The sequence below is a fragment of the Pyrgilauda ruficollis genome, unplaced genomic scaffold (genome assembly GCF_017590135.1).
Source record: "Pyrgilauda ruficollis isolate IOZ18807 unplaced genomic scaffold, ASM1759013v1 scaffold66, whole genome shotgun sequence".
In the NCBI taxonomy this organism is placed as follows: Eukaryota; Metazoa; Chordata; class Aves; order Passeriformes; family Passeridae; genus Pyrgilauda; species Pyrgilauda ruficollis.
This window is the reverse complement of record NW_024528377.1, coordinates 2,766,388-2,779,498: the sequence shown is the minus strand read 5'-3', so window position 1 is coordinate 2,779,498 and position 13,111 is coordinate 2,766,388. Positions and strand designations below refer to the sequence as shown.

At 41.5% G+C, this 13,111-nt stretch overlaps 1 protein-coding gene across 7 annotated transcripts in view; it reads right to left on the bottom strand.

The window, feature by feature from the left end:
* Positions 1-13,111, bottom strand: part of CALD1 (caldesmon 1) — a 171,555-nt gene that overhangs the window by 10,647 nt on the left and 147,797 nt on the right. For all 7 annotated transcript variants that reach the window (XM_041484372.1, XM_041484370.1, XM_041484374.1 and 4 more), the window contains 3 exons: positions 10,695-10,822; positions 5,971-6,220; positions 4,088-4,228 (listed from right to left, as the gene is read on the bottom strand). In XM_041484372.1, the coding sequence (XP_041340306.1) occupies positions 4,088-4,228; positions 5,971-6,220; positions 10,695-10,822 (519 nt within the window). The remainder of the gene's footprint in view (positions 1-4,087; positions 4,229-5,970; positions 6,221-10,694; positions 10,823-13,111) is intronic.

Genomic DNA, 13,111 nt, shown 5'->3' with positions numbered 1-13,111 from the left:
AAAATAGATCTGTAAAAGAAACAGGCAAAGCAAGGTGATTAACATAAAATTCAAGATGTTTTCTCAGTTTTCAGGAAAGAAGAGTAATCTTTTTACTGCATTCATCTTACCAGGACCTTGTTAAATAGCTTGGACTATATTTTGTGACTATGGAGTACTTTCAGAACACACACATACTCAAAAAAGTGAACCTGCCAGCCCCTAATTAAATTATGACCAGAAAAAATGAGTTAACACACAATATTAGACCATGACTTGGGAAACAAAAACCACTGGATATTCCCAGTAAAATCTGTTTCATATAAAGTTATTACATTGATTCATAGGAGTTTTAAACTGTGTATTGGATATTATGCAACAGAAACTTGTCAACGGACCTATCTTCAAAACAAATATGTCAAGGAGGAAGTGGAATAAAAAACAAACACAGAAAACCCTGTATTTTTATTTTGCCTCATATCCAACATGTGGAAAGACCTAGTGGAAATCCACTGGAGCAGTAGTCCCTGGGAGAGGCTTCTCCTCATCCTCCCTGAGTGGCTCACACAGTCTCTTGCTTCGTTAAGCACAATTATGCTTTTTCCTGCTGTCAGCAGCACCTGAGCAGAGGGTGCCAACTTAGCTCAGTTTACCTACCAGGCTCCAGTGCTGCCATCAGCATCAAAGATGGGGGAGAACAAATGTCACATATCCTGTTCTTACCCTTCTGTTTTCCCTCTGCCTCAAGAATAGCTCATCTAGGGAGAACTGGTTGTGTGGAGTCTAATTCTTTCCAGTCATCGCCCCAGCTGTCAGGTACTGAGAGCAATGAGATGGGACAAGACAGGTCTTTAAAGAAAAAAATGTTTCTGGAAAGCCCTGTCTTCTGGGTTAGCTGTCAGCCTTGCAGAGAGTGCTGCCTGCCACATCAGCCCCTGTTTTCCAGGAGACATTTTCTCCAAAGACAGGGATATCCCAGCCTCCAGCCATTGCTCCCTTCCCTCAACACCTAACTCCTTTTACATTTCTCTAGTGGTGCTGTTCATCCCCAAGAGGAGATTTAGTACTGTTCTCTCCTGATTAACCCAGAGAATAGAACACAAGGACTCAGTAACCTTCCTTTGCAGAGAAAATATGAGGAATGAACTTGTCTGAAAAGCAAAATGATCAAAGATTTTTCAGGAAATGTCATTCTTTGAATACATCATGTTTTGCATTAACTAAACTAGGAAAAGGGCAAGCTAGAGGCAGATGGGAGAGCAGCAGAGCTTGTTCCAAGCTTTGTCCTTATTTTACAAAAATAACAAGATACAGGACAGAGGTTGAACAGAAGTTTAGTACCCCTGCAGCCCACAGGGTGTCCACCCAGCCCTCAGAAATCCAAGCTGCTTCTGTCCCTGAGCTAGGGATGAACTTGGCCTACATTTACTTGGCATGTTTTCTTTTCACTGTCCCCTCAGAAGGAACCAACCCTCGAGCTGTCACTGCGAGGACTCCACACTGGGGTAGCTCTGCTGAAGTATTGTCTCAGGTTTGAGGGAAACACTGTATTTACACTTTATTTAAAACAACAGGAGCTGTCAACACTGTGATTTTTTAGAGGCCAGACTAGACAACCACGGCAGGTTTTTCTAAATATAAGCAGATCTGTATCTTTTGTCCATGCTTATGTATGCACATTTACATTTGGGCATCCATGAGCTGTGTCATACATGGAGAGGAGGTGCACATCTTTGTCTCTCAGTTCTGAGTCTGCAAGCCAAGCTAGTCCATGGCTTCCTGATGGACAGATGCAGCATCCATGGGATGGCAATGTGCCTCACTGCTGCTCAGTTAAGCTCCCTTCTTTCCTTTGCTCTTGCAGTTCCCTTGGCAAACAGCACACCCTACTTTCCTCATACTAGCCACTCCTATGAACTTCTTCTTCTTCCCAAGAGCTTATCACATCAGGAAGGACAGGGAAGGACAAAAAAAGGTGCTTTGCCAGATTGCGACCCAGGAGAAGTCAGAATGTGCACATGTATCATATGTTATTTTTACACTGAGCCTCCCTTTTTTCACTATTAATTCCAACCACCCACCCACAACTGTGCATTTGGGATTCTCACATGACTCATGGCAGATCTGAGATGAGACATCCATCACGGGAGAAAACCTGTGCCAGATGCTTTACAAATCAAAAGATAACTTGTGCAGTGCAGAGCAGACAGCCAGAATGCTGCATGCCAACCAGCTGAGACCAGCCTGGGAAGTCAGTCCAAATCAAAGGTAACAAAACAGACTCTCTTCCAATAACTGGATTTTGACATCAAGTTTCACATCAAGGTAATAAACTGAGAGTAATAAACTCTCCCCTCAGCTCTTGACCACAGAAAGCCAAGAAACAGTTTGGGGTGTGAACTTCTACAACATTACACATCTACACTGGCCACCCACAGACACGGGGCTGGAATCTCTAGAGTATCACCAATTTCTCAGAGAGAGAAACAGAGAAAGAGGAAAAAATGTGCAGAGCTGCATATATCAGGTTTTGTAGCAAACAACTTCTACCTAACAAGACACAAAACCCAGCATAAAAAAAAAAAAATAAAATTGTACCTTGGATCCTAACAACATTTTAAAAATGTCAGCTTTGCTCTGAAAACACACTTAGAATAGTGTAGCATCTGTACAAAAGGTATCTGAAAGCTTTCAGCCTCCTGCCAAGTCCAGTGTTTTTTCACACTTTCCCCAAAACTAGGATCTATATCCTTTTTACTTTTTGTTTTCAAGCACAATTTCCTCCATACTGAGCCTTCTGTGAATTACAGCTCCAAATGTATGCCATAAAAGGCATCTCAATAAACAGGAGAAAAGGAAGCCCTCCCAGGAGGGCTGGGAAGAAGCTGTACATTTATAGTGTCTGTTATAGACATCATCTTTAGCAACCAAAATGGCAAGGCCAGGTTTCACTAATGGACTAAGTCATGAAGTTTTGCAGTCTTTGTTTACAACTGTGTGCGTTCTCTCCCACTATTTCAGTTTCAAATGTTCAAAAACATCGGGACTCAGTATTTGCTAGAACTGGACCCAAAACAGACCCGAATCTCCAGACCGGATCAAAGTGTAGCTAAAGCTAATTTTGTCCAAATGCAATTTTTCACTCAACAGTTAAAGTTTTAATCTCATGGAGATCCAATTCATGGTTCAATGAGCTCCTACCTGATTCTTTTCTCTCCTATTTCCCACTAAGAGCCTTTTTGACAAATGTTTTGGAATTTTAAATGACTAATGACACAAAATGAAAAAAGGAAAAGATCTTTGAAAAAATTAATAGATCTGCAGTTTGAGCTTGAGCTGAGAAAGCAACTGGACTGAATTCCAAAACAACACTCCAATAATTTCAGTGGGGCCAGGATTCCTCTTCCATGCTGAAAGACAATTTAATTGATTTATCACACTTCTAATATAATATAGGCCACAAAAGACCATTTAGAAATCCTGCAGCAACACAAGGGTGAGGTTTGTAATTTTTGTTATGTAAGAAAATGAAATCCAGCCCAGTACTTCTAGATGTTATTTTTAGGGGGATTAGACATAAGCTAGAATTCCCACACAGGTCAGTCACAATTAATGATGATTAGGCTGAATATGCTTAAGGACAAAGTAATCTGGCAAGCAAGAAAATAACTGTGGATGTGGAAGGAGTGAGAAAACATTTGTGACTTAATGCTCTTAAGAGATCTTTTCCAACCTAAATGATTCTGTGATTCTACTCCAGTTCACAAAGCACTCCTATAATAAATTTAAAACAACACATTATTACTGCTCTAAGTTTCAAAAAGAATTTTCTCTTGGAGGTGAGGATCCTTTTTGGAGATTCTTCCTCAAGAAGAGACAGCTGCCAGTCTACTCTCTATTTCTAGGATGGAACTCTAATTTTCAGTCATCCCAATGAATGAAGTCTTTCAGCTAGAGGTTTCAGGCTGTCTATCAAAGCATTTTCCTGGGTTTGATTACAAGTATTTGATTACAAGTATTTCAACATTGTTTTGATGTTGGACTGTTGGTTTGGACTACAAACCCCACTACTTTTTATGTCCTGTATAGATGCTAGTGGGGAGGTTACCTTGAGAGATGAACCTTTAGGACTGAAACATTTAAATGGCTTCTTGTCTTCAGACACACCATCTTCTGGCATCTTTTGGCGTTTCTCAGCAGCTTCAGCCCTTCTTCTTTCGATTTCTTCCTTCATCCTCCTCTTTTCCTCCTTGAAAAATATCAATGTTTATTCGTTCTTTCAGAATCTACATCACCAACACAGGGCTGTGCAGCCCTGCAAACATTTACAGATTTTCTAAGAACAGTTTTTTATGCCAGTTGAAATAGTTCAGTGATCTGCCTGAAATGTATAAAGCTGTTAATGCCAATCCATCACAGAGTTAAGGATGCCAGGGAGACAATTAATGTGTGCTGCTCTAGTGTCTCCTCACAGTAAAGCCACCAAATTTATTGCCATAGAGTTCCACTTAAACAGAGAAAAAGGCTCAAGCTCAGTTTCTCTGTATTCTCATGTATCACATTGGTATTGTTCTGTCCCTCTACTCTGACACTTATTGTGCCAAGGTTAATATTTAACATGGAAGAATCAATAGGTGGCCAAGAAACCCAAGATTAAACGCTTGCAGATCTCCCTCCAGAGGTGAGTTTTGCTTCACGAGCTACAAGTCAAACCAGAAGCCCTCAAAGCAGCACCCGTGTGAGCACTGGTCAGTGGGGCCTGACCAGCAAGGTATGGTGCAATCTTGGCATCTGCTGAGTTCTGCTGTAAGGAGCTCAGTACATTAAAGGAATTGGCCTTCAGCTGCCAGATACTATCAGTATTATTCATTTACCATTTGTTTTCCAAACAACTAGGATTCCTAAATGATGCACCAGAGACTTGGAAATCCTATTTGCAGAGTCCCTTGGCAGAGGAAGTACAAGAAAACAGATGTGTTGGATACTCAATATTTAAATAGACAAGAATATCTCCCTAATGAGATCTAGCCCATTGTAACTATATATAACATTAGCATTCCAGCCCATCTGCAGCAGATAAATTTTGACATGCACTTTGTAATTCAATCTGTATAATGTAAAAAAAAAAAAAAATAAAATTCTGTGGCTATAGCACTGCCCCAAGATTCTGAATCCCCAAGAAGATAAGAAATTTACAACTATCACAGAGGAAATCCTGACTTGTGAAAACAGATTTTAGAGCCCTGTCTGTCCTAAGGCTAGAATTAGAACATTTTCTCATACCCTGGATGATGCAGTGTGTTTTTACTCCTAATGGTGTGTTCTGTTATTGCCCAAGTTAATGGTTTGGTCCAAATTATACTCCCCCACCCTGTTGTCAACCTACCCTGAGTTCCCCTTCAATCCTACCTTGTTCCTACCCCCCTGCTTGCAATCCCCCTTCAGAAATCCCCCAAAGTAAGACCTCCCATTATTCCATGTGACCCAACCCCCTCCTCCATGTCCATGTGGGGTCCATGTGGCCCTTCCCTCATTGGAAGATGTTTTTGGGAACGCTGCCCTTTACCCCTCCCCAGGATAGCTCAGATTAGCTGCTGATTTATCCCCCTCCTTGAGGCCACCATCGTTTAAAAACCCCTACACACCTCTGTTCTGTGTCTTCGGTCCCTGACCCTTCCATAGAATTAATCCTTTTGGAAACCATACTAAAATCCTCTCCCTTGTCCTCTCCCGCTCTTGTGGATTATCCACTTGTGCTGCAGAGATAAAGCCCTACAGCTGTATCCCAGACTGTGCTGCTTTCTGGGATCAGCCCACTCTTGGCATGGAGCTGAAGGCTGGCTGGGGAAAAATCCAGCACTGCATCACCTGGATGCTGTTTTACCTGAGGTCTTCACTAGACAAAGAGCTGTTAACTAATGCGAGGAGAGTGGAAGTAAAACAGTAAAAATGGAATAAACCCAAGCGCAACACCCCATTCTTCACACTCACCTCCTCTCTGATTTTTCTCTCAGCCTCCTCCTGCTTCTTCTTCTGCTCCTCTTCCTCCAGGATTTTCCGGCGCTCCTCCCGCCTTTTCTTCAGCTCGTCCAGCTCCGCCGCCGCCTCCTGCTGCTTCTCCTTCAGCTTCTCCAGCTCCTCGCTCTCGTTCTCGCCCCGGCGGCGCCGCTGATCCTCCAACCTCTTCAGCGCCTCGGCCGCCGGCTTCGCCTCCTCCGCGGCCGCCTTGACGCCCGAGCGCCTGAGGAGGCAACGAAAGGGAAAATGGTGCCATGGGGCTTTCCAGAGCCCCATGGCACCATTTTTCCTTTTTTCCAGAGCCACCTGCTGCCTCGTGCTCAGCAGCAGAGCAAGGTGCTGCCTTCTTTTTGCTCCTTGCAAGCTATGGCTGGCCCAAAATGTTCCCATCGGGAAAACGGAGAAACGGGAAAAAACGTGTAGAGCTCCATGTATCAGGTTTAGTAGCAAACTTCTACCTAACAAGGCACAAAACCCGGCATAAAAATGAAAAAAAAGTGGTACCTTGGATGCCTAGCAACATTTTAAAAATGTCAGCTTTCCTCTGAAAATACACTTAGAATAGTGTACCTGTATAAAAGTACTTTTGTACTTTTTGTACTGAAAGCTTTCAGCCTCTTGCCAAGTCCAGTGTTTTTTCACACTTTCCCCAAAAGTAGAATCTATATCCTTTTTCCTTTGTGTTTTCAAGCACAATTTCCTCCATCCTGAGCCTTCTGTGAATCAAGCTGCTGTTGGGCTGGGATATTACAAGGAGCACCTCTCCCATCCCTGCCAGTCAGGAAGGAGTCTCTCCCAGACACACTGTGCCTGAGAACTTGTGCCACCCCTATTTTATGTTCTGGGTCATAAAGGATGCACTAATCCTGTGCTTTCAAAGGCAAATATTTTTATAAACACTCTAGAAAAAGACAAGCATCTTTGGGGATAGAACAATTTACTTGACTTGGGGAAAACAGGAGGAAATAAGAGAGGAGAGGGAGTTTTCCAGTTTCAACTGGAAAAAAAAACAAACCACAAACTAAAAAGATTCCTATCTCAGCTGTAACACCCATCACTCTACCTCCACCAGCATGTATGAACAGAAAGGTTCATCAGGTCTTTTGCTTACATTTTCTGGGGAAAATATGATTTCTTAGTGAGGAACTGGAAATTATTAATGGTAACTTTCCACGGGAGAAAAACAGGAGTTTTCCAAGCAGCTGTAATATATGTGACAGAAAGAAAGAAAGAAAGCCAAAAAAAAAAAAAAAAAAACCCAAAAAAAAATAATTTGAAAAAAAAAAAAAAAAAAAACCAAAAAAAAAAAAAAAAAACCCAAAAAAAACCAAAAAAAAAACAAAACCCCAAACCTAAAGAATTTGCATAGGTGAAGTGCATGCTTCCAACAGAGTTAGATAGCATCATCTTGTTAAATAATTACCACACCAGTGTTTAGACAAATGTCTGCTCCTTAAGTGTGTTTAATGTTCCTGCTGACAAGGAGATAGGTACCTAAGATTTCTAAGTGTGCTATTGACAAAAAGACAGAACATTAATGTATTTATGGAATTAAAAAAAAAAAAACGGCAAACAACTTTTTTGTATTGTTGGCATCTAAAAAAAAAAAAGGATACAAATGACTTCATTAATGCAACCAGAGTGTTGCAGAGTATAATGCCACAAAACAGTAAAAATCAAAGATTCCAACAGTAACTGTTAGAGAGATGACAACATAAAAAACAAACTCCATATAAATTTGCAATCCAGTCAATCATGTGCAATCCTGCAAAGATGCTCTTCATTGAGACAGAAGTCTCATGCAGATGGAGTCAGCCACATAAAAGAGGACGTAGGACCAGAGCTAAGTTATATGCAATTTCAATATCATAATAAAATCTACTAACACAGAGTTCTCTGCCCCCACGTGATCTTACCAAATTGAAAGAAACTTGGTTCTAGCATGGCATGCATGATTTAGGAATTGTATCACTAAAAAAACATATGACAAGTTAATTTAAGTGGCCACAAATAAGGGCTTGCATCAGGTAGTGATGCCAAATTACAGTAAGGAGCTCCTGCTTTTTTAAATAAAAAACACATATACAATTGACCAAGTATTGTGAGAATACATTGGAAATTTAATTTGAAATTTCATTTAGCCGTTCAAAAACAAAGTGAAGAGCAATACCTGAGGTGTGATTTTGAGTGGGTGTCCAGCCTGGAATACTTCTGGTTCAGTTTGCAGAAGTACTGAGAACCCAAAATATTCCACAAGCCTCTACAAGGCACTATGTAATTTCCAAAGGTCCAATGCACCTGGTGCTGCACAGGACAAAATAAATCCCTGGCTATCTTAAGGCTTTTCTGTTTCATTGCAAGGTTGTAGCCCCTCCAGCAAACAAACTCAGGAACCTCAATATTTTTTTCCTTTGCCTCTTGTCCTCTAAATCTGTGCTGCCAACCCACCAAGACCTGCAAGCTTTGGGCCCAAGGAAGATGGAAGAAATCACTTCAGACAGACAAAATTATTCCCCTGGCAAGGGCAAACATTTGGCCTTCAGAATGAAGAGAATGAAGAAAGTTTGCCAAGATTCTGCTGAGGAGGAGCCACTCTGTTCCCCATCAGCACAGAAGGAAGGTTGGCCCTCAGTGCACTCAGCCTCAAGGAAATCAGCAGCTACACAGCTTCCAGCTGACTGAGCCAGTGGCAGAATCTAGTCTGAACATTCTTGCTTGTAGACCTTGGGTGATTGCTTTGGCCTCCTTAAAAAGAAGGATATTTAAAGTTTTGAACTTGCTTTACTCTTATGTTGCTCATAGGTCTGCCCTGGCTGGTTCTGCACAATCCAAAATAGCAAACAATACACTGGCAGTCATTATCCTTATTTTCCTCCACATCCAACTCCTCTGTTTTCAACAGATTCTGGGAAATCTCTGTTCTCTGCTGTCAACATTGGGAAGTTAGTATTGAGGTGCTGGGTGGAAAAAGAGTTTCGTGAGCACCTCTTTGGTATTAAGAAATGAAGCTGGTTGCCAGATTTCAGACAAAGAGGAAAAGGAGAGAAGTGCCCTGTGGGAGCCAAAAATGTCAGAACAATGTGAAAAAACATGTCACATCATATTTAGGACTTTTGCAATCCCGTATGAGAATAGGGAGGAAGGCAGGTGGGAGGGGAGATGGGAAGGGGAAGCCATAAAATGGGATTTTATTCTGTATTTCTCTTACTGACTGACGTAGACCAAAAGAGAGATAAGATTTTTCTTTAGCCTCCACTACCCTATTATGTTCTCAGTTCTCACCACTGAAAGTTAGCCAAGTTATATTCTTCCTAAATAGAATCTGATGTGTGTATTTAAAAAAAAAAAAAAAGAACAAAGGGCAGTTCCAGACAGAGCCCAACACTGTGGAGGCAGTTCATTAGAAAATAACCCAAATTCATACCTAACAACCCAACAAACACTGGCACCTCTGCTGATGTTGCCAACCCAAATCTTCTACTCAGCTGATAAAAGGTTGTTGAGTAGGCTTCTTCACAATGTTATGAAACAAGAAGAAAAATAGAAGTAAAAAAAAAAAAAAAAAAGGAGTGGAAACTCAAATCTACATTTTGCCACTAATGCCTGTCTCCCACAGGAAGCAAAGCAAATGAAAACACATCAAAAATATTTTTAGAAAATCATTCTCGTTATTGATGATGTGACCCAAGTTTTGAGCAAGGCCAATTTCCTGCTGTTCCATCTCCATCGCTGTCTGTCTTTTGGCCTTAGGTCAGGGTGTCTCCAGGGTCTTTTGAACTGCATTTTATTTTGAGAAAGTTTGTTTTTCCCGGCAGAATCTGAGGGGAATGCTAAGATACAATAGCAAATCCCATCTGCCATGCTCAGATTTCTCAAAGTGCCTGGAGAGCTTAACCTTTCCTTTGCCTGTGTCATCATAAAAATGGAAGAGAGATGCAGAAGGAGAAAAATTTTGATTTCTAACCTACTCATTCCTAGTTTCCTGTAAAAGGAAGAACTTAATTTCTATTTCATGTATCCCATGCTTTTAGCAGGCAGGATCCTTTTAAATTAAATTATCACTAAAACTGTTACCTTGAAAATTGTTACCTTCTTTGAATTTCCCAATAGAACCACAAGCCAAATATTTCCTTAAAAAGGAAAATCCAAAATCAAACTGTGACATAGATTATAAAAAGGAAGGGGGAAAAATTTATTTTGGCTAGGAGAGGTTTTTACCTGACTGGAAAAACACTTTGCTACAGAAGCCATTAATTTCAATGTTTGCTTTGAAATCAAGAGAGAAGCTCTTTCTAGAGTTACCAGCTGGACTGTGCTTTATTCTGCTAATTAAAGATAGGTGGGTAATTGGAAATAGGTTACTACAGTAAAAGTTGAGATCGGGCTAAAAAATTAGAGAACACAATATCTAGCGTTTTGTCACTATTGGCCTCTGTGTAGATATTAGAAATTAGTAAGGAAGCAAAGTTCCAGAGGAGCAAAACCAAGCCTCTTGTCTCTCCTGGGGGAGCAAGTCCATTTCCAGCTGCTGTCAGGATTTCGTGTTGCTCCTGCAGCAGAGTGGCGACAGCTCAGAAACTTCAAAGCCACAACCCAGTGTTGATGGTGCCAGCCCGGTTCCTCCACTCATCTGCCACAAGCAGAGAGCCAGAGATGGCCCCTGATCTGCTGTAGCCCAACTCTCACTTGGAACTCACCCAAAAGCATTCTCAGTGGGTTTAAGTTTGGAGGCAGGGGGCTCACGTTCTCCGTTCTGCGCCTTTTGTTCGGGAACGCCCTTCTTACGATCCCAGGCACCTTTCATTTCCTCTTTGTCATCTTTTACCTGCTCAGAACACAGCACAAATCACAGAACAAAACACAAGACACACCAAAGGAAAAAAAAAAAAAAAGTCAGAATGAGGCATTCTAAATAACAGCTGAGAAATACAAATTCCTTGGCAAGATTGGGAAGTGTCTTCAAACTGCTTTATGTGCTGTAGGGCAGAAGTGGTCTGCAAAGCTCTAAATTGTGATCAACCGGCACTTTGCTGTCCTGACCTGAATTCCAGATCAAAGCACCTTGAAAATAATGTTATCAGTCTTCTGTGAAACTTGGCTGTGGCCATGGGACTATGCCACCACAGTGCTCCACTCTGCAACTGCACCCCCAACTCTTCCTCCCATTGCAGCATCATTCCCCTCTTGCTTCTTAAGCTTGTGGGTTGCAAACTCTCTGGGACTTGCCAGCACATTTTTGGTACCAGGTTTAGGGCATTGGTGCAATAAAAATAACACATATCCTCCAACAAATGCCAAGCTTGTTTGACAAAGTTTATGCTCTTTTCAGTGTCACAGCAGAGGGATACTTCAATACTGCAAGAATAATGGCCAAAACACAAAGTCATCTTGATATCAGAGCAAAACTTTGACAAAAAGGACAGTCCTTCCTGCGGTTGGTCATGGGTAGAATTATCAGACATGAATATTTAAACCTGTGAATATTCTTCACCTGTGAAGAATGAAATGCTCTGGAAAACAGGAGTAAAAATTCCCTTTATTCTGAAGAAGTTATGTCTTATGATTCTTAATAATAATCAAGAATATTTTGTGCATAAATCTCATTTTCCAATATTTCTTCAGAGTTATGAGATTGAAATATTTATCAATACCACAAATGGCCTGACCCCAGCCTGCTGAGTCATGGCTACATGCTGGTAAAAGGAGAAACTGATTTAAGTTATGCATCCTCAGGTAGAAATATTCTCTCTTAGTGAAGACTACCAGCCAAAACAAACTTTCAACAGCAGCAGATGAAACGTTTACCTCCAAAGTATTTATTTGCTTTCCCCAGCTCTGTGCTGAAGGAAGGTTCTAGCTGGCAAGCAAGAAATACCTTCTGTGTAGAATTCAAATGGAGACCTTTAGAAAATAAACACTTTGGAAGCCTGTTGCAATCCCATTTGCTAACTAGAAAGATAAAGAACTTCTGTAACTGTCCTGTCTGCAACACAGCTGCTCTTAAAGGTGTCTTAGGATGCACCCTGAAATGAAAAAGTAGAACACAGCTTCACAGCCCAAATCAAAAGAAATTTCTGTTCTTCCTCATCAAAGAGGAAGAACACCCATCCATCTCAGCTCCTGGAGAAGCAAAATCTTGACCTACAAAGGATGAGTTCAGAGTACAAAGCCAAGATCCTCCTAAGGCTGGTGCAGAGTGAAGCCCCAGAGTCAGAGCCTGACTTCACCTGAGGGCAGTTTGCTGCTCAGAGAAACTCAGCAAGGGATGCCACCATGGTGGCACACGTTAGAAGTGAGCACAGGATGCTTAAAGCACTTCAGCATATTTGCTGCTGGTGGGGGAAGTTGGGCACAACCAACAGAGGCATTTGCTCTGCTCTGAGAGCAGCCTTTCCCACCCTCTCCTGCCAACAAGGCCTGGCAGCAGCTCCCCGAGGAACAAGAGGGGAGCTCAGCTTCCATGGCCCTGCATTCTTTGGCCATGATGCTGCAAGAGAGGGCCTCAAGGAATGGTCCTGCTGGGCTGGAACCAGCAGGGCTGTTCATTTATCCTGCTGAATGCCATCAGACAGCATCATCTTCTGGGCTTTCCCAAATCAAATTGGTGATCATGTTCACAGCAGCAATCTCCCAACCCTTCAGCCCCAGTCAGGGTGATGCTGAAACAGGCTGTGTTGATTGGTGCAAGATTTCTTTTGCCAGGATGTCTGTCCTGGGGTTTTGAGAGCATAAGATTTCCTTTGCTGAGATTTTCATCAAGACCTTCCTAAGTCTTATTTAAAAAGCCAACACTTCCAGCTGCCTTATGGATTCAGGTCCACTGGGGAGGGTTGTATCTCTTACATCTTAATTGAAATCACTGAGAAAACTAATATTAAAACAATATAGTTTAAAAATTAATAGGTTAGGAAATAGCATTTCAGAAGCCAGTATGATTTATGATAATGTGTCTGTGTTTGAGAAAACCATTAACACAGCTTGGCCTCTTCATTCAAAAAGATGGTAAAACAAGATATTACAGAAACATTTCACATCTTTTGGGCTCAATCCTTCTCCTGCTAATTTTAATACCAAAGCAGAGAATGATTAGCAAAGAAGCAGAAACTTTTCTATC